Here is a 22,092-nt window from a genome sequence, read left to right as displayed (position 1 = left end):
CCTGGCCGCGGGCGCAGGCTGAGTCGCAGTAGAGTCTGCGGGGTCCTGACCCTGGCGTCTGGCCGCCCCGGGAAGGCACGTGGGGACGTCAGCCGTGTGTGCCTGGCGGCGCCCCCGCAGGGGCTGGTCGGGGCCTGGGCGGCGCCCCCTCCTCCTCTCTGGGGGTGTCTCCGCACCCCGTGCACAGAGCTCCGGGAGACGCAGAAACGAGCCGGCCGTGCCCTCTCACACAACAACACTTTATTGAACTTGCAACAGCAAACAGGGGCTCAGAGCCGAGGGTGCGCGCCTTCCCCTGGGAGACCTTCCTGTCCTTAGAGGAAAGCGGGAATCCCACAGGGGTGCGGGTGCTGGAGTCGTCCCCCGCCTGGGAGCCTGTGCGGACTCGACTCCGGGTGGGGGCGCGTGTCCTGAGGTCGGGGCGGTGAGAGGCGGTTCTGGGGGCGGCAGGGCTGACGTGGACCTGCGGCCCATGGGCTCCTGCGCTGGGTCCCCGCAGGGCAGCTGGACCCCGGCCTCGGGCCCCCTGGGGCCGGGTGACTGACTGCTGGAGCCCCAGCGCGTGGAGGAGCCTGCCTCCTCGTGTGGGTGGGGGTGGGGGTGGGGGTGGGGGTGTGGGTGGGGGTGTGGGTGGGGCCCACGGGCCTGCCCCCGCTGCCCTGCCCTGGGGTGTCCCGGGATCCCCAGGGCTGCCCTAGGTCAGCGACCTGGGTCTGTGGGGCACGCCCAGGGCCCAGGAGGCCACATCCTGCTGTGAGAGGGCTCGCTCGGCCCGGGGCCAGAACGCAGGCCTGGCCAGGGCCCCGGGGCGCTGGATCCCATTAGCGCTGGGCCTGGGGCAGGCGCTCGAGTCGCCCCTGCCCCCACAGAGCCCGGGGCCAGGCCAGCCCAGGTCCCTCTGGGTCAGGGGCTGGTGTCCCGTGCGGGCGGTGCCGCCCTCCGGGAGGCACAGCGAGACGAGGCAGGGCACGGTGACGGCGGGCCGGAGCCTCCGGGCCCCCGCCCTCACCGCCACGCTCTGCCCCCGAGGCCCGCGAGCATCGAGCTGCCCCGTGGACGCGGGGGGCAGAGGGTCCCGGGCCTGTGCGGGGCCTCGGGGCAGCGGGCTCAGCGCCGCCCTGGCTCTGCCCTGGCTGTGCCCGTCACTGCCCAGCGAGGGGCACGAGCTGCAGTGGCCGCGGGGCAGGAAGGGTGTCCTGGGCCCGACAGCGTCATCCCTAGGGGGCTGGGGGGACCGCGTGATGGGAGTCCCGGGGGTGCTCCAGGGCCCGGTCCGTCGCGGGGCCTCTGGGGTGGCCCAGGCAGGTGCCAAATGGAAGGAGACCCCGTTTTCTGTCTCGAAGCCCGCCGTGTCCCGGGGCCGCCTGCCTGCACCGCCTTGTTGCCCCGGGAGGGTGGGGAGGGAGTTCCACCGCCGGGGCTGGGGGGCAAGTTGGACGATGGCCTGGCCGGGAGGGGGTCCGGGCGGCTCAGGCCGGGCGGCTGGGCCCGGGGAGGCCGGCTCCTCCACCCTGGGCGGTGGCTCAGAGGCCGGAGAAGGGAGGAGAGGCCCGGGCGCCGGGGACACTGGCTCCAGGCCCAGGGGCCTCGTGGGGAACTCCTCAGGTCCCGCTGGAAAGAGGCCGACGGGGTCAGCGTCTCCAGCAGGCTGTGTGTCCCCCGCTGGGGGCCCCGGGGTCCTCACGGCTCCCGCGTGACCCCCCCCCCCACCGGCCTGACCCTGTGCTCAGCCCCCCACACTGCTGCCCGGGCCCTGCAGTGGGTACCCGCCCGCCCGCCCAGCCCTGGCCTGGGGTCCCCGAGGCTGGAGCAGAAGAGGAGAGCCCCAGAGATGAGGACGGGGGCCCCGGGGGCTCTGTCCCCTGTGGGCGGCCCCAGCAGGCCGAGTCGGGAGGGGCCGGGGCCCTGAGCCCACCTGGCGGGGGCAGGTCGCACCGCATCCTGCGGAGCTGGGTCATGGAGGCCCGAAGGTGTCTCAGCACGGCCTCGTCCTCCAGGGCCCAGGGCTGGGCCAGAGAGTCCTGGAGGAACTCCCGGAGCCCTTCCAGGGGCAGCTTCAGGAGGCGCTCTGGGCGGTGGGCGAGAGTCAGACCCAGAGGGCCCCGCCCTGGGGCCCCCGGGGCCCCCAGGCCAGCGGCTGGGGTCCCGCTGTGCCCAGGAGCGCCGCGGGCAGTGCGCTGGCCGGGGTGGCCCCTGCCCGCTGCTCCACTCGGGGAGCCCCGCTGCACCCGCCTGCCCCGCCGTCCCCCCGCCCCAGGTCTGGGTGCTGCTCAGAGCCCAGGGTCACCGCCCCTGCCCCCCGCCCCCGGCACACCTGGGCTCCCGGGGGCTCACTTACTCCTGTGCACCTTGAGGATGGTATAGGCCATGGCCGTGAGCACCCTCTCCCCATCCAACACGTAGGCATCCCACAGCTTCAGGGTGAGCGAGAAGGGGGTCTAGGGGGACGGCGGGGTGGGAGGAGCGGCCTGAGCAGGGCCCCTGGGGGGCTCGGCTGGGGCTAGGCTAGGCCTGCCATCTGGCCCCCGGCTGCCTGCGACGAGGCCCCGCAGCGCCCCCCCCCCCCGCCCCCCGCCCCCCGCCCCCCGCCTCCCCGTCCGTGCCCTCCTCCCAGGGAGATCAGGGACTCCCGGCCGCTCCGGGTTCCGACCCCGGCCAGCACCTCCCGCACCCCTGGGGGCACAGACTCTGCCCGCACTTGACGACACCACGCCTCGAGAGGACCCCAGGCTGGCCGCCCGATGGGCCGAGGGCCCGTCCACACCCCGGGCTGACCCGGCCTCCCCCGGGGGAGCTGAGGCAGAGACGGGCCGCCCCCCGGGACCTCGTCCAGGGACCCTCTGGGCTTCTCCAGGACGGGCTGGGCTGCGAGCCTCAGCCTCAGCCTCAGGACCCCGGGGTCGGGCCTGGCTCGTCTGGAGGGTGGGGCTGAGCTGGGCCCTCCCCGGGGGCAGGGGGCAGGTCCGGGAGCGGGGGTCCCGGGGGGGGGGGCCTCACCCGGCCGAGGAAGCACTGGAGAAACCATTTGGGGCTGTAGATGCCGGTGGACATCTGCTCCTCGTCCTGGCGGGAGGGCAGGGGGTGCTCAGGCCCCACGCCGCGGCCCCTGGAGCCGGGTGGACGCGCTCCCCACGGCCCAGCCCAGCCCCGAGGGCGCCCCCGGGCCCCAGGGGGAGGAACGTGACCCCAACTCTGGGCAGCTCGGAGGGAGGGCCATGCCCCCCACCCCCTGCCCCGGGCTCCGGGGACGGAGCCTCAGGAGCTCCCACTCGCCCCCACTCGCCATGTGCTTCCTCAGGTCCGGGAGAGCTCTTTGGAGGACCCGCTCGTGATGTCTCTGGAACCTGAGGAGCTTCGGGAAGCCCGGGACGAAGAAGCCTGAGAAGGCCCCAGGCCCCCACGGTCAGGGCCTCCTCCTGCACCAGGCGGGGTGGGGGGTGTCGGGGCAGGGGCCTCCCCGCCACGCCCTGACCCCCGTGTGCCCACCGCCCTCGGAGCCCTGGCTGGATCCGCTCTTCCCAGAGGGCAGGGCCTGCCTCCCAGGCCGGGGGCGCGGGGCCCGGGGACCCTCGTCCTCACAGAGACCCCGCGGGGCGTGGGCTGGGGGCTGAGGACCGGGCCCGGCTGACCCAGCACCCTCTCTCCTGCGGGGGCCGCCGCGGGGACAGGCGGGTCCCCAGCCCCGAGGGGCAGCGGGTGCAGGCCAAGGGGAGGGTGATGGGCGTGCACGGCCCTCTGCTGTGGGGCTTGGGAGTGAGGCTGGGGGCCCCCGGGAGGGGGAGACGCTGCCCCCTGGGCCCCGTGTGGCCGTGGGCTGGCAGGGGGGCCTGGGGGACAAGCCGGCTGCCCGGCGGGAGGCTGGGGGAGCAACGGGAGTGCGTGCCTGGCCTGCAGACGGTGGGGCGGGTGGCCGTGGCTCCGGGACCCCGAGGCCACCGGGGAGGCGGGGCCCTTGCCCGTGGGGGGGCGAGCTGGGGGGTCCCCGCCTGCCCCCCGGTGCAGCAGCCTGCAGGGAGGCCCTCCTGAGCTCCCCGGCGGGCCCCTACCGTGCATGGAGTGCCGGTCGCCCACCATCAGCTGGGCCAGCGCCCAGAAGGCGTCCTCCTCGGGCAGGAACATGAGGAGGACGGCCGCGATCTCGCTCATGCCCTGGCAGTAGCCCACCTCCTGCAAGAGCCAGAGCCCCACGGAGGGCGTGCGCCCCGAGGCCCCCTCTGAGCCCTCCCCGCGGGCGTCAGGCTCCCCCGGCTCCCTCCCAGCCCGGGCTCCCGGAGGGGGCTCCCAGAGGGCGGGGGAGCAGGTGAGGGCCACCCGGACCAGCTGGGGCGCGAGCACCCCGGGCCCCGCTACCGAGCCCTGCGGCCGCCGTGCCAGGACCCCCGTCCTCAGGCCAGCAGGAGGGGCCTCCGTGAGCTGTGCCAGGCTGTAGGGGACCCGCCAGGTCTGGAGACCCCCCAGAGGGCAGGTCGGCGGGGGGGTGGGGGGGCCTGACTGTGGCCCCTGGCAGGTCCCACGAGGGGAGCTGGGCCAGGACACCCCGCGGGGCCGGGGAGCGTGTGAGCTGGGGTCCTCGGGGACCCTTCTGGAATGCGCCGTGGAAGGGGGCGGCCTCCTGGGCGCCTCGGCCTCGTTCCCTTCGGGGGAGTGGGAGCCTTCCCCGCCCGGGCTCTCGTCGGTAGTGCCGTCTGTCAGGGTCCAGACCCGAGCTCTAGGACGGCCGCGGTGCACGCGGGGGCCCCGGGCAGCCCCGGCCCTCGGGCACGCAGGCCCTGCCTCCCCTGGGAGGTCTGCACCCCGCCCCCTGCCCGTCCCGGAGGAGAGAGACCCTCCCCGGCATCTCGGGGGCCGTGGAGCCGGGGCCATAACTGTGAGTCCCGCTGGTCACCACCACTCAGGACAAGGCCGCCCGCGGGGCAGGAGGCGGGGGCAGGGACACTCACCGTGTCGTACAGCGAGTAGGCTGCCAGTACGCAGAACAGGGCTCGCTGCCTAGGAGGGGGGACAGCGGGGGGCTCTGCTCAGTCAGCCCCCGCCCAGCGAGGCCGCCGAGGTGCCGACACCGGCCCCGCAGGCCCCGCGGCCCGCAGGGCCCCTCCGCGGGGGCCGATCTCCGGGGTCAGGTCTGCGCACGGGGACAGGCGGCGACCTCACACGTGCAGCGTGCCGGGGGTTCAGTGCACCCTGGGGTGTCCGACGCCTCCGAGCGGCTCCCGCCGTGGGGTGTGCAGCTCCGGGCTCCCCCAGCGCCGCCAGCGCCCCGGGCCTCCAGCCCTGGAGCGGCCCCCCCCCCCCCCCCGCACGCCCCCATGGGAGCCAGCGCTCCCCCTGCCCCGGTCCCCGCAGCCCCTGACGCCTCTCCTCCGCTGCCCTGGCCTGGCCCGGCCCCGTGTCCCGGGAACACCACCAGCCCCACGTGACCCCTGCCCCGAGCCCACGCAGCCGGGGCATCCGTGGCCCTGAGCGCACCCCCAGGTCTTCCCAGGTGTCCCTGGGCTGGACTCTGTGGGGGGCACCCCGGGCCCGCCCATCCCAGAGCATCTCGGGGCTCCAGGTCTCAGCCGCCGTGAGGAGAGCAGGGAACGTCGTGCAGGTGTGACCCCGATACAGGCTGCGAACCCCTGGGGTCACTATCTGAGCACGGGGGGGTACGGGGTGCGGCCCCCTCAGCGCTGCCAGGAGCCGCCCGATGCCCCCCGCACGGCGGCCTGAGTCTGCACCCCGGCTCCGCGGCCCCCGGGCCCGGGCTGCTGGAGGCCGGCTCCCCCCGGGCCGGGGGTCACAGGTCAGCCTGACCCGGCCGCGCTCTGAGGGCCGCGGGGGCCCCGGGGGGCAGCAGGTTCCCTGCAGGGAGGAGCACCGAGTTCTCGTGGGGAGACGGTCCGAGCGGCCCGCCCGGGAAGCCCAGCCACCCATGCCTGGCGTATCCCCAGCCCCGCCCCTGGCGCCCCAGCAGGTCACCCCAGGGGTCCCGGGCTCCCACACACCCCGCCCGCTGCACACACAGGTAGCTGCACCCTATGCTCCACCCACCTGCAAGCCCCTGTCGGGGGGCTCCCTGCCTTCCCCACCTCCCCGCGGCCCCTGGGGACTCTGCGGGACACCCGGGCTTCTGACGGGAGCAGGCCGTCCAGAGAACCCCAAGGTGGCCGGGGAGGCTGAGCATGTCCCACAGGGGGCAGCTGCACCGCGTCCTCGTGGGGGTGGGGTGGGGTGGGGGTGGGGGCGGGACCGATAGTGTAGGGGTGGGGGTCTGGGGTTGTGGGGGATGGTGTGGGGGGTGATGCAGGGGGATGGCGTGGGGGCGGTGGGTGAGGGGATGGGGTGGGGGGCTGCGGACACAGGGCACCCCCTTCTCTAAGGTGCACACGGAGACGTCTACAGATAAAGGCGACCCCAGTCTGGGGTTTGCTGTGACCCCTGCCCCTGCCCCTGCCCCTGGGGCCCCGTGTGCTCCGCGCAGGGCCTGCCTGGACCGGGGCGGCGTCTGGGGGGGGGGGGGGGGGCGGCGTCATGCCGTGTGTGCTCACCAAGTGCAAATTGTCTAAAACAAAATGCCCAGAATTCAGAAGTACATAAAGCACCGGAGGGTGGGTGTCACCCTGACCTGTCCGACCCTCGTCGGGTCCACGTGTCCCGGTCCAGCCGCGGCCATGCACCCTGGCCCCAGGTCCCCTTCGTGCCCCCCACGCCCCCACCCCGGCCCCCTGCTCTTCACGGGGCCGCCCCTCACCCCCTTGGGGTTCAGCTCAGACGGTGACCCCTGGAGGCCCCGTCCTGCGGCCTCCCCATCCCCGAGACCCTGGGGTTGGGGGCACGGGGGTCATCCCCAGCACCCTACCACGTGGCAGTGTGTTGTTTGCTGCCGTCGCTCCCCCCGGCCTCGGAGACCCCGTGTCCCCAGCACAGAAGCCCCCGGGCCTCTCCCAGGCCGGGCCCCCGACCCCCGAACCCCGCTGGCCCAGCAGCCTCACCCGACCCCGTAGCGGTCCCAGAACATGGTGTGACTGCGGAACGTGCGGTTGACGTCCAGGTCGATCTGCACGATGTCCCGGGAGGAGACCAGGGCCGCCTCCTTCATTGCCTGCGGGGAGACCCCGGGAGGAGGAGCCGGCGTCAGGGACACAGACCCCGACCTGTCAGCAGCTGCCGTCCTGGGCAGGGAGCCCCGGGGCCACCACGGGAGTGTGTCCTGCAGGAACCTCCACCCTTCCCCTGGGAGGCCGGGGACGGCGGGAGTGCCCACCGTGCCCGCGGGGCCTGCGTGAGGGCCTGTGCCCAGCTGTCGTGGGCGGGGAGGGGACTGAGGGTCAGCCCTGGACAGGGAGGGGACGTGGAGGATCAGCCCGGGTGGGGAGGGGTCACGGAGGGTCAGCCCTGGGCAGGGAGGGGACCGAGGGTCCACGGGGAGTAGACGGGTCGGGTCCCACCTGGTATTTCCCGGCATTGCTGGCCTTAACCTGGTCGACGTTCAGCAATCGCAGCCACACCTGTCCCCGCACCTGGGGCGGGACCCCCTTGTACACCCGGCGTCGCAGCTGCGGGGAGGAAGGCAGTGCTGGTGAGAGGGGCCCAGGGCGGCCCCTTGGAGCCCAGGGAACACGAGGCATCTAGAAGGTTCCGGCGTCGGCTCCAGGGTGTCTGCAGAGAGGCTGGGTCTCCCTGGATCTGGGCCCCCCCCCCCCCCCCGTCCCCCGCGAGGAGCAGGGACCCTGGCCCCGACCTGACGCTCCCCCACCGCCGTCCCGGGGCCTGGGGAGGGAGGCCCGGGCTCCCAGCAGACTCTCCCCAGGCAGGGGGCTCCCCCGAGGACGGGGCAGGAGGACACTGAGGGCGGCCCCCCAGCCCCGTCAGGACGGAGAGCCCTCGGGGGCACCCAGCGCCCCACCTTCTCGCTGGGGAGGTAGTGGTCCCATCGCTTGAGCATTTTTATCCATTTGTCCGCGCGCCGGGTCTCCTGGCGGAGTTTCTGGGAGAGGACAGGCGGGGGCCGCAGGTGAGGCTCCCGCCGCGGGAGGTGGGCGCTCGGGCCGCGTCCAGTGCCCCGCGGGACCCGGAGGAGCCAGGAAGGCACAGGGCCCCCCGCGGACCGCGGCTCCGGGTCTCGGGTGCGTTCCCGGCGGCCCGTGCAGCGCTGGGACGGGGGACTGGGGAGACGCCCGGGGATGTCCTGGGGGACGCGGTGCAGACAGCTGGCCCCAGCTCCCCCCCACGTCCTGCCCGGGGCCCAGGACGGGCTCTCACCTTGGCCTCGCGGGGGCTGGGGTCGGGCAGCTCCCTGTCCCTGGAAGGCAGGAGACGCAGAGCCCTGAGGCCCCGGCCCCACAGCCACACACACACACACACACCCCGTCTGCACCCAGCGTCCTGGGGAGGGCAGGGCTCCCCCGGGGAGGGCAGGGGCTGCCAGCGGCCTGAGGGCGGGCGGGGGCGGCGTCTGGGGGGTCTGAGGAGGGTGTTTGCCGGTGGTGGGCTGGGCGGGGACCCCTCGGCGCCCCCAGGGGGTGACCTGCCCCCCTCCTCGATGGACCAGCCCGAGAGCTGTCAGCGTGGCCCGGGTGCCCCGTGACCGTCCCGCTGAGGTCCCCCCGCCTCCCCAGGGCCTGACTGCCCAGCGTCCAGCCGGCCTCCCCCTGCCCCCTGGCCGTCCCCCTGCTGTCCCCGGGCTCCCCTCTCTGCTGTCCCCTCTGCCACCCTGGCCCATTTCACCTCCCGTCCTGTCGGAGCCCCTGAGCACGACCACCCCTGAGCCATCCCAGCAGACACTGGGCCGTGAGCAGGGCCGAGGGGGCCCCACCTGGGGTCTCCAGCGTCCGTCAGGTTCTCGTGGGGCTGTTGACCCATCAGCCTCGTCCCCTGCGACCTAGGCCACTGGGCTGTCCCCTCCCTCCTTCCCGCCCAGGGCAGCCCCCTCCTCCTCTTGCCTCCTCCTGCCTGGTCGGGGCCTCCCTCTGCGGCCCCCCCCCCCTCCCTGCGCTGGCCTGGTCCCCGGCATCCACCTGCAGCCCCGCAAAAGCCTTCGGGTGTGGGCGAGAGCACCCCTGCGGACTCGGCCCAGACCAGGCCGTCCCCCTACGGAGAGCACGCCCCGGCCCCAGAGCCCCTCACGGGCGGGATCCCCTGCTGAAGGGACTGGACACCCCACCCCACCACCACCCCCGGATGCAGCAGGCTGACACCTGGGCCTGCCCAAAGCAGGCGTGGGGGCCCCTCCTCTGAGTGTCCAGGGGCCTCCCCCGGGCCCAGCTCCCTTCCTGCCCACGTCCCGGGTCGGTCTCCGGGGTGTCTCAGCTGCAACCCAGCGCAGACATGGCCCTCAGAGGGCTCCAGGGGACCAGGTCCCGACCTGGGGGCGGGGGGGTCAGCCTCCAGAGAGGTGTTCCTGCAAAGGCCACCCGCCCTGGGATGGATGAGGGGTGTCCAGGGGACTCACTGCAGAAAGCCCTGGTGGTCGGCGACCTTGCACAGTGACAGGTCCTGCGGAGACCCTGCTTGGGGCGCCTGCAACAGAGGGGGCTCCGTGGTGGGGACCGATCAGAGCAGGGGAGTGGGGACAGAGACAGGAGGGAGCAGAAGGGCTCCTCCCTCCCCTGGATCCTGAGGGAGCGCCGACCCTCTGAGATTGGCCGGGCGCCAGAGTGGGCGCAGCCTGGCAGCCTCAGCTGCTTCTGTCTGTCAGTGACGATCCCCCCCTGGGCCTCACCCGGACCCGGCGACTGTGGTCCCCACCTGGGCCTCACTTGACCTGGTGACTCTGATCCCTACCTGGCCCTCACCCAGGCCTGGTGACTCTAGTCCCCAACTGGGCTTCACCCAGGTGACTCTGGTCTCCACCTGAGCCTCATGTGGATCTGCGACTGTGGTCCCCACCTTGGCCTCACCTGAACCTGGTGACTCTGGTCCCCACCTGGGCTCACCTGGACCTGGTAGCTGTGGTCTTCATCTGGACCTGGTGACTCTGGTCCCCACCCGGGCCTCACCTGTACCTGGTGCCTGGGCTCCTCCGCTACCAATGACGAGGATCCAGGATGGACCCTTAGTTGCTACTGACACCGGGACCATCCCCAGGGTCTCACTTGTTCCTGGTGACTGTGGTCCTTGCCTGGGCTGACCTGGCTCATCCTTGGCTCTGATCCCCTCTTGAGCCTCACCTGCTCTTGCAGGTACGGTCCCCCCTGTCGTGGGTGTGTAGTGTCTATGGTCCCTTCTGGGCCTCACCTGATGGTACTGGGCCACGATATTGGCCCTTTGCAAGGCCAGCAGGGTCTCCGGGTCCTCCTGCATCGTGCTGCAATCCAAACACATCCAAGGATGACGGCGCGTGAGAACCTTCCGAGGACACATGCGTCCGGGTGCTCCCCGTGGGCGGGCGCCCCTCTGTCTGACCGGAGCCGGAGACAACCCCGTAGCCCCGAGGGGCACAGGCATCACACACGGGCCCTCGCTGCCTGTCTGTCTGTCCGTCGCCCACCGACAGTCCACCTTCCCAGCCACTGTCCCAGGGCACGCCGTCACGCTGGGGTCACAGAGCGCTCCCACCCCGGTATCAGGAGCACACGGGCGGGGGACCCAGGGGCTCCGGGGAACTGCCCACCTGATGCTCGGGGGTGACGTCTCCCAGCCCGGGGCCGGCGCAGAGATGGTGGTGGGTGGGCCGGCCAGCGAGTGTCCCTGCGGGCTTGGGGGGGCGGGGGGGGCGGGAATGGAAGGTTTCTCCGAGATTCCACAAGCACACGACCAAGGGGAGAAAGCGACGGACTGGACTTCATCAAAACTAAAACCTGATGCCAGCAAGAGTGCGACCGAACTCCCCACCCTGAGGGCAGCGATGTGTGAATAGCCTGAGGGGGGCCCTGGGGGAGCACGAGGGACTCCACGTTCTTTGGAGCCTGAAGAGCAAGCCTGCTCACGGGCCAGGGGGACCCAGCGGGCACAGGGCGGGATGGGGGGGTGACAGTCACCCCTGTCGGGGTCCATGCGTCTAGGACAGGCTGGAAAGGTCATGGCTTGGGTGCCTGCACAGCAGAGGGCTTACAGGGGAGCGGGGGTCCCGGGGGAGCTGCCTGAGTTCCGACTGCAGCCTCCTTCCCTGGACGGGGGCAGCAGGGTGGCCGCTCTCACCCCGTGGGGCTGTGGAAGGGCTGTGGGAGCTGCTCACGGTCATCGCATGGGGGTCGGGGTGTTGTGGACCCCAGCGCGGGAGGCCTGTGCCCCCACCCGGATCCACAGGCCCCACTGTGGCCCGCGGGGATCAGGGATCAGCTGCCACTCACCTGTGACCTGTCGCTGTGTGGGCGCCTCCTCTTTATGCACTGGGGTACTGGGGAGAGTGGGAGGGTGGGGGTACTGGGGAGAGTGGGAGTAGCGGGGTACTGGGGAGAGTGGGAGGGTGGGGGTACTGGGGAGAGTGGGAGGGTGGGGGTACTGGGGAGAGTGGGAGTAGCGGGGTACTGGGGAGAGTGGGAGGGTGGGGGTACTGAGGAGAGACGAGTCCTGGGCTACTGGGGAGAGCAGGAGAGTCGGGTCGCTGCGAGCCAGATCCGGAGCACCGGTGCCTCCGAAGGTCTGCGGACGCAGAGTGGGCACCAGGCAGCGGTGGAACCCGGGGGCACCACAGTTCCGCCCAGAGCGGGGTCCCGCATCATCACTGTGGGCAGGCGGGGTCCAATCAGCACTCAGCCCTCACCCTGGTGGCCGAGGGTCCCGGGGGAGGGTCCTGTCCCCACGCCGGGCGGGAAGGCGATGCAGGCAGCCTCCCGCATCCTCAGTTCCCATCCTCGGGCCCTGCAGGCCTCCCGCCCTTCAAGGCAGACTGGGGGTCACAGATGCCCCCCTCCGCCCCCCAGGGTTCACAGCGTGGGGTTGCAGTTAGGAGCATTTGAGGGGCTCCTGGGTGGTTCCGTCCGTCGGTTCCACGTCGACTCTTGAGTTTGGCTCAAGCCAGGATCTCCAGGTTGTGGCGTGGAGCCTCGGGTGGGGCTCGGTCTCCGGTGGGTGAGGAGTCCGCTCCAGGTTCCCCCTGTCCCTCCGCCCCTGCCCCCCGCACCGTCTCCCAAGTACATCTTCTAAACATTAACATGAAGACACGTGAGCATCTGGATCCCCTCTGCAGAGGCGCCTTCGTGTGCGTCACGACCGTGTAAATGCCTTTCACGGACCCACCGGGATTCCCACCGGAAACCCCTTTTCCTTGGTATCTATTGAAGTGCCGTCGACACCCAAGGGGACAGTAGTTTCAGGGCTACAGCTGGCGACTTGACAATTCTGTGCCTCGCTCAGCTCTCCCCGCGAGAAGCGGCGTCACCGTCTGTCCCCGTCCCGAGTTGTCCCCACGGTCCTGACTCTATTGCCAGGCCGTACTTTCTAAATTTCCGGGATTCCTTTATTTAGAACCACACGCTTGTAGCTTTCCCTATTTGTTCATCCACGTTGCCCACCTGCCCCCCGCGGCCCCTCTGATCACTCAGCACGATCCATCCCGTTAACCAGAGAAAGGACATGGGGCGGCCCGGGGCGGAGGGGGGCGGCGGGGCTCAGCGCTTCAGCGCCTGCCTTCCCTTCGGCCCAGGGCGTGATCCTGGAGTCCCGGGATCGAGTCCCACATCGGGCTCCCTGCACGGAGCCTTCTTCTCCCTCTGCCCGTGTCTCTGCCTCTCTCTCTCTCTCTCTCTCTCTCTCTCTCTCTCTCTCGTCTCTCGGTGTCTCTCAAGGATATATAAATAAAATCTTTAAAAAAACAACAAAAACAAAGAGAAAGGAGACGATCCCCTCAAGAGTCGCAGAAAACGCATTTGACAGAACAAAGCATGAAAAGCACAGGGGGTTTTAGGAAAGGTCTGTCAACAGAGGAGAGGCCGCGTAGGAGGGCCCGCAGCTGACGTCATCCCCGGGGGTGACGACCTGAAATCGTCTCCCCCGAGAGCAGGAACAAGCCACGGAGGTGCCCTCTCAGCGCTGGGAGTCCCACGTAGTCAACAGACGGGAAACAGCCGTGTGGGGGTCGCGTCCACGCCCACAGGGGCCCGGCCTCCTCAGGACCCGCGGGGAGGCTTCCGGGTCAGGGTTAGGGTCAGGGTCAGGGTCAGGGTTAGGGTTAGGGTTAGGGTTGGCATATTGTGCTTAGCATAATACTCTTTCTAGGCTTTAATACTTCTTTAAATGTTTCATAGAATTCACTCATGAAGCCATCTGGTCGTGGACTTCTGCGTTTTGGGAATTTTTTTTCTATTACTCAACAGCTTCGCTGAGAATTGGTCTATTCAAATTTTCTATTTCTCTATGTGTCAGTTTTGGTAGGTTATATATTTTCTAGGAATTTAGCCACACACAAAAGTAAAATCAAAAACTAGAAATTTCATTCTTTGGCTTGTGTCTATCCAGTTTTTCCAACACCATTTGTAGATTTTTTTCCCCACTGGATATTCTTTCCAGCTTTATCAAGGATTAAACGACGACATAGTTGTGGGTTCATTTCTGGGAGGTCTGCTCTGTTCTCTTGGTCTGTGTGTCCGTTGTCGTGCCAGGACCGTACTGTCTTCATCACAACAGTTTTGTGACATAACTGGGAATCTAGCGATGTGAAGCTTCCTACTTTGCTTTTCTTTTGCAAGGCTGCTTCGCCTGTCTGGGGTCTTTTGAGGTTCCATGCAAAGTTGAAGATCATTTATCTTAGCTCTGTGAGAAATGCTGGGGGCATTTTGATAGGGTTTATAGGAATGTCTGGGCTGCTCTCGGTTGTGAAGACACTTCGTACCCTTTCAGTCCACGAGTGTGGAGTGTCTCTTTCCGTTTCTTTGTGTCATCGATTTCTTTCCATCATCGTCTTCAGAGTAAGTTTTTATAGCTGTTTCCTTAGGTTTTTTCTTAAGTATAATATTATTTTTTGTTTCATTTTAAATTTATTTTTATTAATGTCTTAGTTTCTCTTTTTCTTACCTTCTTACTGAGGTATAGGAATGCAACAGAATTCTGTGCATTAATTATGTATCCTGTGACTTTACTGAATTCATTTACCGGTTCTAACATTTTTTTGTTTGTTCATTTTTGTAGTTTTCTATATATAGTGTCATGGTGTCCATTTCTTGTAGGTTGTCCTATTGGCATATAGTTTCTGATGTGCCATCAAGCCCTCTTGTCTCCACCGTTTCTGTCAGAACCCTGCGTTCACCCTGCCTGTGTCCGAGTTTTGTTTTGTTTTGTTTTGTTTTTTTTTCTTTTTATCTCGGACAAGTGACTGAGTTTCAAACCTCCAAGTTTTAGGGGCTGCCCTGGGGGAGACCCGTGCTCCTCCCGCCCGGGAGGGTCTCCTCCCACTTCTGGCCTTTGCTGGCCCGGCCCAGGGACGCGGCCCCGTGACCGCACAGGGGTTTGCAGTTTGTGGCCACACAGGGCAGACAGCTGGCCCTAGTCCCGCGGCCCTCGGCCGGGGTCCCCGCTCCTGGGCCTGGGAACCGTTGGCGCCACCGTCCTTGGGACCCCGGGGACCCTGAGCCCACCCTGTCGCTCCAGGGGCCGCCCCCCACTTCGCCTCCCGAGCACCGTCGAGGCCGGCGTGTCCCCCCCTCTAGCAGACTTCTGGAAGTTCTGACTTTGTGCTCTGCTGCTTCTAATAGTGTGCGTAGACCCGTCAGCTGGCTCCCTGCCCCTGTGGGATCCGGGGCTGTGTCTCCCCCAGACCGACTGACTGATTTTCTTTTTAAGATTTTATTTTTCTGTCATCTCTACAGCCACATGGGGCTTGAACTCTCCGCCCCAAGAACAAGAGTCGCGTGTTCTTACCAACCACCCCAACCACCCCGAGAGCGGCCAGGCTCCCTTTGATTGATTGACAGGGAGTAACTGAAGCCGACGTGCTGCCTGTGTCGTGTCAGGGCAGAAACTGAGCCCCGGCGTCGAGGTGCGGTGGAGTCATTGGGACCTTGGTCGATGTTAAAGAAAGCGGAGCCTCCCCGGGAGCCCCGGGAGCCCAGGGAGCGGGGCCCACACACGTGACAAGTTGGCCGTTTCCTTGACCAGGAGTCATTGGGCTGGCTGCCGATTTATTTGAGTTGCTGTTCGACGGCGAAGGTCGTTCTAGGATGGGGACACAGCGAGAACGTTCCGGGTTCTTGCGGGTTCGGAGGTAGCTAAAGCTCCCCCGTCGTGGACTCGATGTCCCAGCTGGGTGCAGAGATAGGCGAGCCAGCAAAGAGATGAGAAACATGGCCCTGGGGTGCCTGGCCGGCCTGGTCGGGGGACCTTGATGTCAGGACTGTGAGCTGGAATTCCGTGTTGGGTGTAGAGAGGACATAAACGTAAAACCTTTAACAAATAATAAATGGATGAACTAAGACAGCGTGACGTGGAAGGGGAGTGCTCGCTTCAGGACAAACCTCAGAGCGGACCATGTCTAGCCTGCGACCTGTTCTTGATGGCCCCGCTCGCTCTCCCGGGCCCAGATGACGGGGTCCCCCACGAGGGACGGTCCCGCCCGAGTGGGAGTGGGCCTCCTTCCCCGTAAGGCCCGTGCCTCCCCTCGTTCTGCAGGACAGAAGAGCCGGGAAGGCACGAGCTCGGGGGGATCAGCATAAACCTCGGCGATGGTCCTTCTCGATCCCGGGAGCCAGAGCTCGGCCTCCTTTTGGGACCCGACGTCCTAAAGAAGCCCGTGTGGTCAGTGGCTCGGATGCAGGGCGGAGGCCGACGGAGAATCAGGAAGAGCAAAATGGGGCGGGGGGGAACCAGAAGCTGAAGGAGAGGGGGACAGCTGTCAGCATCGGGAGCCTTCGCGGGGACCCGGCGTCCTTTCCCAGGAGGGGCCCCCCTCTGTAGGGTGCTTCCCGCCGCCCCGCGCTCCCCGTGGGCACCCGCAGGCGCATCCCCGGGCCTCCAGCGCCTCTGCAGCCGTGGTCTGGAGCGTCCTCCGTGTGTCCTACCGGGGACCCCAGCGTCACGTCTGTAACCGTCCGGCTGCTGTCTGACAACAGTCGGGGGATTCCGACGTTTGTTGGGTTTGGGGTGTGTGCCTGTCTGTCGCCGTGCCGCGATCTGATCCTCGGGCCGCGTCGTCCTGACGCCGAAACGGTTGAAACACCATCATTTCTGGTGCTGGCGCTGGGCGGCTAGCTGGGTTCTCCCGGCCGACCCGGGCCCCCTCGTGCCGTCCCGTGCCGTCCCGTGCCGTCCCGTCCCGCCGGGGGGTCAGCTGAGCTGGAAGGTCCGGCTCGGCCACATTCCCGTGGGTGGCAGCGGGTCCCCGCCGAGCGCCGGCCGCTTCTCTTCTCCCCGATGCCTCTCCAGCGGGGAGCCAGACCTCGGGGCCGCCCTGGGGGGAGCTCCTGAGGGGCCGGCTGCCCGTGGGGGGAGCCCTGGGGCTGCCTGTGTGTGTGTGTGTGTGTGTGGGAGTCGGGGTGGGGACGGGGCCGGGGTCCCTCGGTCCCCTGCGCTGCCTGCCCCCAGGCCGAGCCCCGCGCTCACCCAGCCCCTACTCTCCAGGGCGTGCAGGGTGCCCTCCACACTCTGGTGCGAGGGATCCAGCAGCACCGGGTGTGCACGCTGAGCCCGCCCGGTGAGGGTGGCCCAGGTGTGAGAGCTGCAAGGGCCTGCTGTCCTGACGTCCGCTCCGGGGCCACGCTGACCGCCCCGCGGGCCCTCTGTGCCCCAGGCGCACAGGCCCGGGGCGGGGAGGGGAGGAAGCGCCCCGGAGCCCGGGCAGCCCAGGCCCCCTGGACAGAGGGGGCACAGACCTCCCAGGGCGCTTAGCACAGACCCTGGTGACCTGAGGCTCCCCGGCTGTCACTCTGTCCCAGGGCCCGTCCTGGCCGCGGGCGCAGGCTGAGTCGCAGTAGAGTCTGCGGGGTCCTGACCCTGGCGTCTGGCCGCCCCGGGAAGGCACGTGGGGACGTCAGCCGTGTGTGCCTGGCGGCGCCCCCGCAGGGGCTGGTCGGGGCCTGGGCGGCGCCCCCTCCTCCTCTCTGGGGGTGTCTCCGCACCCCGTGCACAGAGCTCCGGGAGACGCAGAAACGAGCCGGCCGTGCCCTCTCACACAACACCACTTTATTGAACTTGCAACAGCAAACAGGGGCTCAGAGCCGAGGGTGCGCGCCTTCCCCTGGGAGACCTTCCTGTCCTTAGAGGAAAGCGGGAATCCCACAGGGGTGCGGGTGCTGGAGTCGTCCCCCGCCTGGGAGCCTGTGCGGACTCGACTCCGGGTGGGGGCGCGTGTCCTGAGGTCGGGGCGGTGAGAGGCGGTTCTGGGGGCGGCAGGGCTGACGTGGACCTGCGGCCCATGGGCTCCTGCGCTGGGTCCCCGCAGGGCAGCTGGACCCCGGCCTCGGGCCCCCTGGGGCCGGGTGACTGACTGCTGGAGCCCCAGCGCGTGGAGGAGCCTGCCTCCTCGTGTGGGTGGGGGTGGGGGTGGGGGTGGGGGTGTGGGTGGGGGTGTGGGTGGGGCCCACGGGCCTGCCCCCGCTGCCCTGCCCTGGGGTGTCCCGGGATCCCCAGGGCTGCCCTAGGTCAGCGACCTGGGTCTGTGGGGCACGCCCAGGGCCCAGGAGGCCACATCCTGCTGTGAGAGGGCTCGCTCGGCCCGGGGCCAGAACGCAGGCCTGGCCAGGGCCCCGGGGCGCTGGATCCCATTAGCGCTGGGCCTGGGGCAGGCGCTCGAGTCGCCCCTGCCCCCACAGAGCCCGGGGCCAGGCCAGCCCAGGTCCCTCTGGGTCAGGGGCTGGTGTCCCGTGCGGGCGGTGCCGCCCTCCGGGAGGCACAGCGAGACGAGGCAGGGCACGGTGACGGCGGGCCAGAGCCTCCGGGCCCCCGCCCTCACCGCCACGCTCTGCCCCCGAGGCCCGCGAGCATCGAGCTGCCCCGTGGACGCGGGGGGCAGAGGGTCCCGGGCCTGTGCGGGGCCTCGGGGCAGCGGGCTCAGCGCCGCCCTGGCTCTGCCCTGGCTGTGCCCGTCACTGCCCAGCGAGGGGCACGAGCTGCAGTGGCCGCGGGGCAGGAAGGGTGTCCTGGGCCCGACAGCGTCATCCCTAGGGGGCTGGGGGGACCGCGTGATGGGAGTCCCGGGGGTGCTCCAGGGCCCGGTCCGTCGCGGGGCCTCTGGGGTGGCCCAGGCAGGTGCCAAATGGAAGGAGACCCCGTTTTCTGTCTCGAAGCCCGCCGTGTCCCGGGGCCGCCTGCCTGCACCGCCTTGTTGCCCCGGGAGGGTGGGGAGGGAGTTCCACCGCCGGGGCTGGGGGGCAAGTTGGACGATGGCCTGGCCGGGAGGGGGTCCGGGCGGCTCAGGCCGGGCGGCTGGGCCCGGGGAGGCCGGCTCCTCCACCCTGGGCGGTGGCTCAGAGGCCGGAGAAGGGAGGAGAGGCCCGGGCGCCGGGGACACTGGCTCCAGGCCCAGGGGCCTCGTGGGGAACTCCTCAGGTCCCGCTGGAAAGAGGCCGACGGGGTCAGCGTCTCCAGCAGGCTGTGTGTCCCCCGCTGGGGGCCCCGGGGTCCTCACGGCTCCCGCGTGACCCCCCCCCCCACCGGCCTGACCCTGTGCTCAGCCCCCCACACTGCTGCCCGGGCCCTGCAGTGGGTACCCGCCCGCCCGCCCAGCCCTGGCCTGGGGTCCCCGAGGCTGGAGCAGAAGAGGAGAGCCCCAGAGATGAGGACGGGGGCCCCGGGGGCTCTGTCCCCTGTGGGCGGCCCCAGCAGGCCGAGTCGGGAGGGGCCGGGGCCCTGAGCCCACCTGGCGGGGGCAGGTCGCACCGCATCCTGCGGAGCTGGGTCATGGAGGCCCGAAGGTGTCTCAGCACGGCCTCGTCCTCCAGGGCCCAGGGCTGGGCCAGAGAGTCCTGGAGGAACTCCCGGAGCCCTTCCAGGGGCAGCTTCAGGAGGCGCTCTGGGCGGTGGGCGAGAGTCAGACCCAGAGGGCCCCGCCCTGGGGCCCCCGGGGCCCCCAGGCCAGCGGCTGGGGTCCCGCTGTGCCCAGGAGCGCCGCGGGCAGTGCGCTGGCCGGGGTGGCCCCTGCCCGCTGCTCCACTCGGGGAGCCCCGCTGCACCCGCCTGCCCCGCCGTCCCCCCGCCCCAGGTCTGGGTGCTGCTCAGAGCCCAGGGTCACCGCCCCTGCCCCCCGCCCCCGGCACACCTGGGCTCCCGGGGGCTCACTTACTCCTGTGCACCTTGAGGATGGTATAGGCCATGGCCGTGAGCACCCTCTCCCCATCCAACACGTAGGCATCCCACAGCTTCAGGGTGAGCGAGAAGGGGGTCTAGGGGGACGGCGGGGTGGGAGGAGCGGCCTGAGCAGGGCCCCTGGGGGGCTCGGCTGGGGCTAGGCTAGGCCTGCCATCTGGCCCCCGGCTGCCTGCGACGAGGCCCCGCAGCGCCCCCCCCCCCCGCCCCCCGCCCCCCGCCCCCCGCCTCCCCGTCCGTGCCCTCCTCCCAGGGAGATCAGGGACTCCCGGCCGCTCCGGGTTCCGACCCCGGCCAGCACCTCCCGCACCCCTGGGGGCACAGACTCTGCCCGCACTTGACGACACCACGCCTCGAGAGGACCCCAGGCTGGCCGCCCGATGGGCCGAGGGCCCGTCCACACCCCGGGCTGACCCGGCCTCCCCCGGGGGAGCTGAGGCAGAGACGGGCCGCCCCCCGGGACCTCGTCCAGGGACCCTCTGGGCTTCTCCAGGACGGGCTGGGCTGCGAGCCTCAGCCTCAGCCTCAGGACCCCGGGGTCGGGCCTGGCTCGTCTGGAGGGTGGGGCTGAGCTGGGCCCTCCCCGGGGGCAGGGGGCAGGTCCGGGAGCGGGGGTCCCGGGGGGGGGGGCCTCACCCGGCCGAGGAAGCACTGGAGAAACCATTTGGGGCTGTAGATGCCGGTGGACATCTGCTCCTCGTCCTGGCGGGAGGGCAGGGGGTGCTCAGGCCCCACGCCGCGGCCCCTGGAGCCGGGTGGACGCGCTCCCCACGGCCCAGCCCAGCCCCGAGGGCGCCCCCGGGCCCCAGGGGGAGGAACGTGACCCCAACTCTGGGCAGCTCGGAGGGAGGGCCATGCCCCCCACCCCCTGCCCCGGGCTCCGGGGACGGAGCCTCAGGAGCTCCCACTCGCCCCCACTCGCCATGTGCTTCCTCAGGTCCGGGAGAGCTCTTTGGAGGACCCGCTCGTGATGTCTCTGGAACCTGAGGAGCTTCGGGAAGCCCGGGACGAAGAAGCCTGAGAAGGCCCCAGGCCCCCACGGTCAGGGCCTCCTCCTGCACCAGGCGGGGTGGGGGGTGTCGGGGCAGGGGCCTCCCCGCCACGCCCTGACCCCCGTGTGCCCACCGCCCTCGGAGCCCTGGCTGGATCCGCTCTTCCCAGAGGGCAGGGCCTGCCTCCCAGGCCGGGGGCGCGGGGCCCGGGGACCCTCGTCCTCACAGAGACCCCGCGGGGCGTGGGCTGGGGGCTGAGGACCGGGCCCGGCTGACCCAGCACCCTCTCTCCTGCGGGGGCCGCCGCGGGGACAGGCGGGTCCCCAGCCCCGAGGGGCAGCGGGTGCAGGCCAAGGGGAGGGTGATGGGCGTGCACGGCCCTCTGCTGTGGGGCTTGGGAGTGAGGCTGGGGGCCCCCGGGAGGGGGAGACGCTGCCCCCTGGGCCCCGTGTGGCCGTGGGCTGGCAGGGGGGCCTGGGGGACAAGCCGGCTGCCCGGCGGGAGGCTGGGGGAGCAACGGGAGTGCGTGCCTGGCCTGCAGACGGTGGGGCGGGTGGCCGTGGCTCCGGGACCCCGAGGCCACCGGGGAGGCGGGGCCCTTGCCCGTGGGGGGGCGAGCTGGGGGGTCCCCGCCTGCCCCCCGGTGCAGCAGCCTGCAGGGAGGCCCTCCTGAGCTCCCCGGCGGGCCCCTACCGTGCATGGAGTGCCGGTCGCCCACCATCAGCTGGGCCAGCGCCCAGAAGGCGTCCTCCTCGGGCAGGAACATGAGGAGGACGGCCGCGATCTCGCTCATGCCCTGGCAGTAGCCCACCTCCTGCAAGAGCCAGAGCCCCACGGAGGGCGTGCGCCCCGAGGCCCCCTCTGAGCCCTCCCCGCGGGCGTCAGGCTCCCCCGGCTCCCTCCCAGCCCGGGCTCCCGGAGGGGGCTCCCAGAGGGCGGGGGAGCAGGTGAGGGCCACCCGGACCAGCTGGGGCGCGAGCACCCCGGGCCCCGCTACCGAGCCCTGCGGCCGCCGTGCCAGGACCCCCGTCCTCAGGCCAGCAGGAGGGGCCTCCGTGAGCTGTGCCAGGCTGTAGGGGACCCGCCAGGTCTGGAGACCCCCCAGAGGGCAGGTCGGCGGGGGGGTGGGGGGGCCTGACTGTGGCCCCTGGCAGGTCCCACGAGGGGAGCTGGGCCAGGACACCCCGCGGGGCCGGGGAGCGTGTGAGCTGGGGTCCTCGGGGACCCTTCTGGAATGCGCCGTGGAAGGGGGCGGCCTCCTGGGCGCCTCGGCCTCGTTCCCTTCGGGGGAGTGGGAGCCTTCCCCGCCCGGGCTCTCGTCGGTAGTGCCGTCTGTCAGGGTCCAGACCCGAGCTCTAGGACGGCCGCGGTGCACGCGGGGGCCCCGGGCAGCCCCGGCCCTCGGGCACGCAGGCCCTGCCTCCCCTGGGAGGTCTGCACCCCGCCCCCTGCCCGTCCCGGAGGAGAGAGACCCTCCCCGGCATCTCGGGGGCCGTGGAGCCGGGGCCATAACTGTGAGTCCCGCTGGTCACCACCACTCAGGACAAGGCCGCCCGCGGGGCAGGAGGCGGGGGCAGGGACACTCACCGTGTCGTACAGCGAGTAGGCTGCCAGTACGCAGAACAGGGCTCGCTGCCTAGGAGGGGGGACAGCGGGGGGCTCTGCTCAGTCAGCCCCCGCCCAGCGAGGCCGCCGAGGTGCCGACACCGGCCCCGCAGGCCCCGCGGCCCGCAGGGCCCCTCCGCGGGGGCCGATCTCCGGGGTCAGGTCTGCGCACGGGGACAGGCGGCGACCTCACACGTGCAGCGTGCCGGGGGTTCAGTGCACCCTGGGGTGTCCGACGCCTCCGAGCGGCTCCCGCCGTGGGGTGTGCAGCTCCGGGCTCCCCCAGCGCCGCCAGCGCCCCGGGCCTCCAGCCCTGGAGCGGCCCCCCCCCCCCCCCCGCACG

The 22,092-nt window shown here is 70.4% G+C and overlaps 1 protein-coding gene across 1 annotated transcript; it reads right to left on the bottom strand.

Annotated features, from left to right (window-relative positions):
• Nucleotides 1-621: 621 nt before the first annotated feature.
• Nucleotides 622-21,780, bottom strand: LOC140597434 (uncharacterized; the record flags this gene model as incomplete). The annotated part of the gene is made up of 14 exons (XM_072745735.1): nt 622-1,611; nt 1,916-2,068; nt 2,339-2,438; nt 2,998-3,063; nt 3,284-3,378; nt 4,047-4,167; nt 4,941-4,989; nt 17,742-18,402; nt 18,707-18,859; nt 19,130-19,229; nt 19,789-19,854; nt 20,075-20,169; nt 20,838-20,958; nt 21,732-21,780. Coding segments are annotated over 14 exons (2,746 nt in total), but the record flags the coding sequence as incomplete, so codon positions are not given.
• Nucleotides 21,781-22,092: the final 312 nt, after the last annotated feature.

Source organism: Vulpes vulpes, unplaced genomic scaffold (genome assembly GCF_048418805.1).
Source record: "Vulpes vulpes isolate BD-2025 unplaced genomic scaffold, VulVul3 u000000659, whole genome shotgun sequence".
NCBI lineage: Eukaryota > Metazoa > Chordata > Mammalia > Carnivora > Canidae > Vulpes > Vulpes vulpes.
This window is presented reverse-complemented; position numbering and strand designations above follow the sequence as displayed.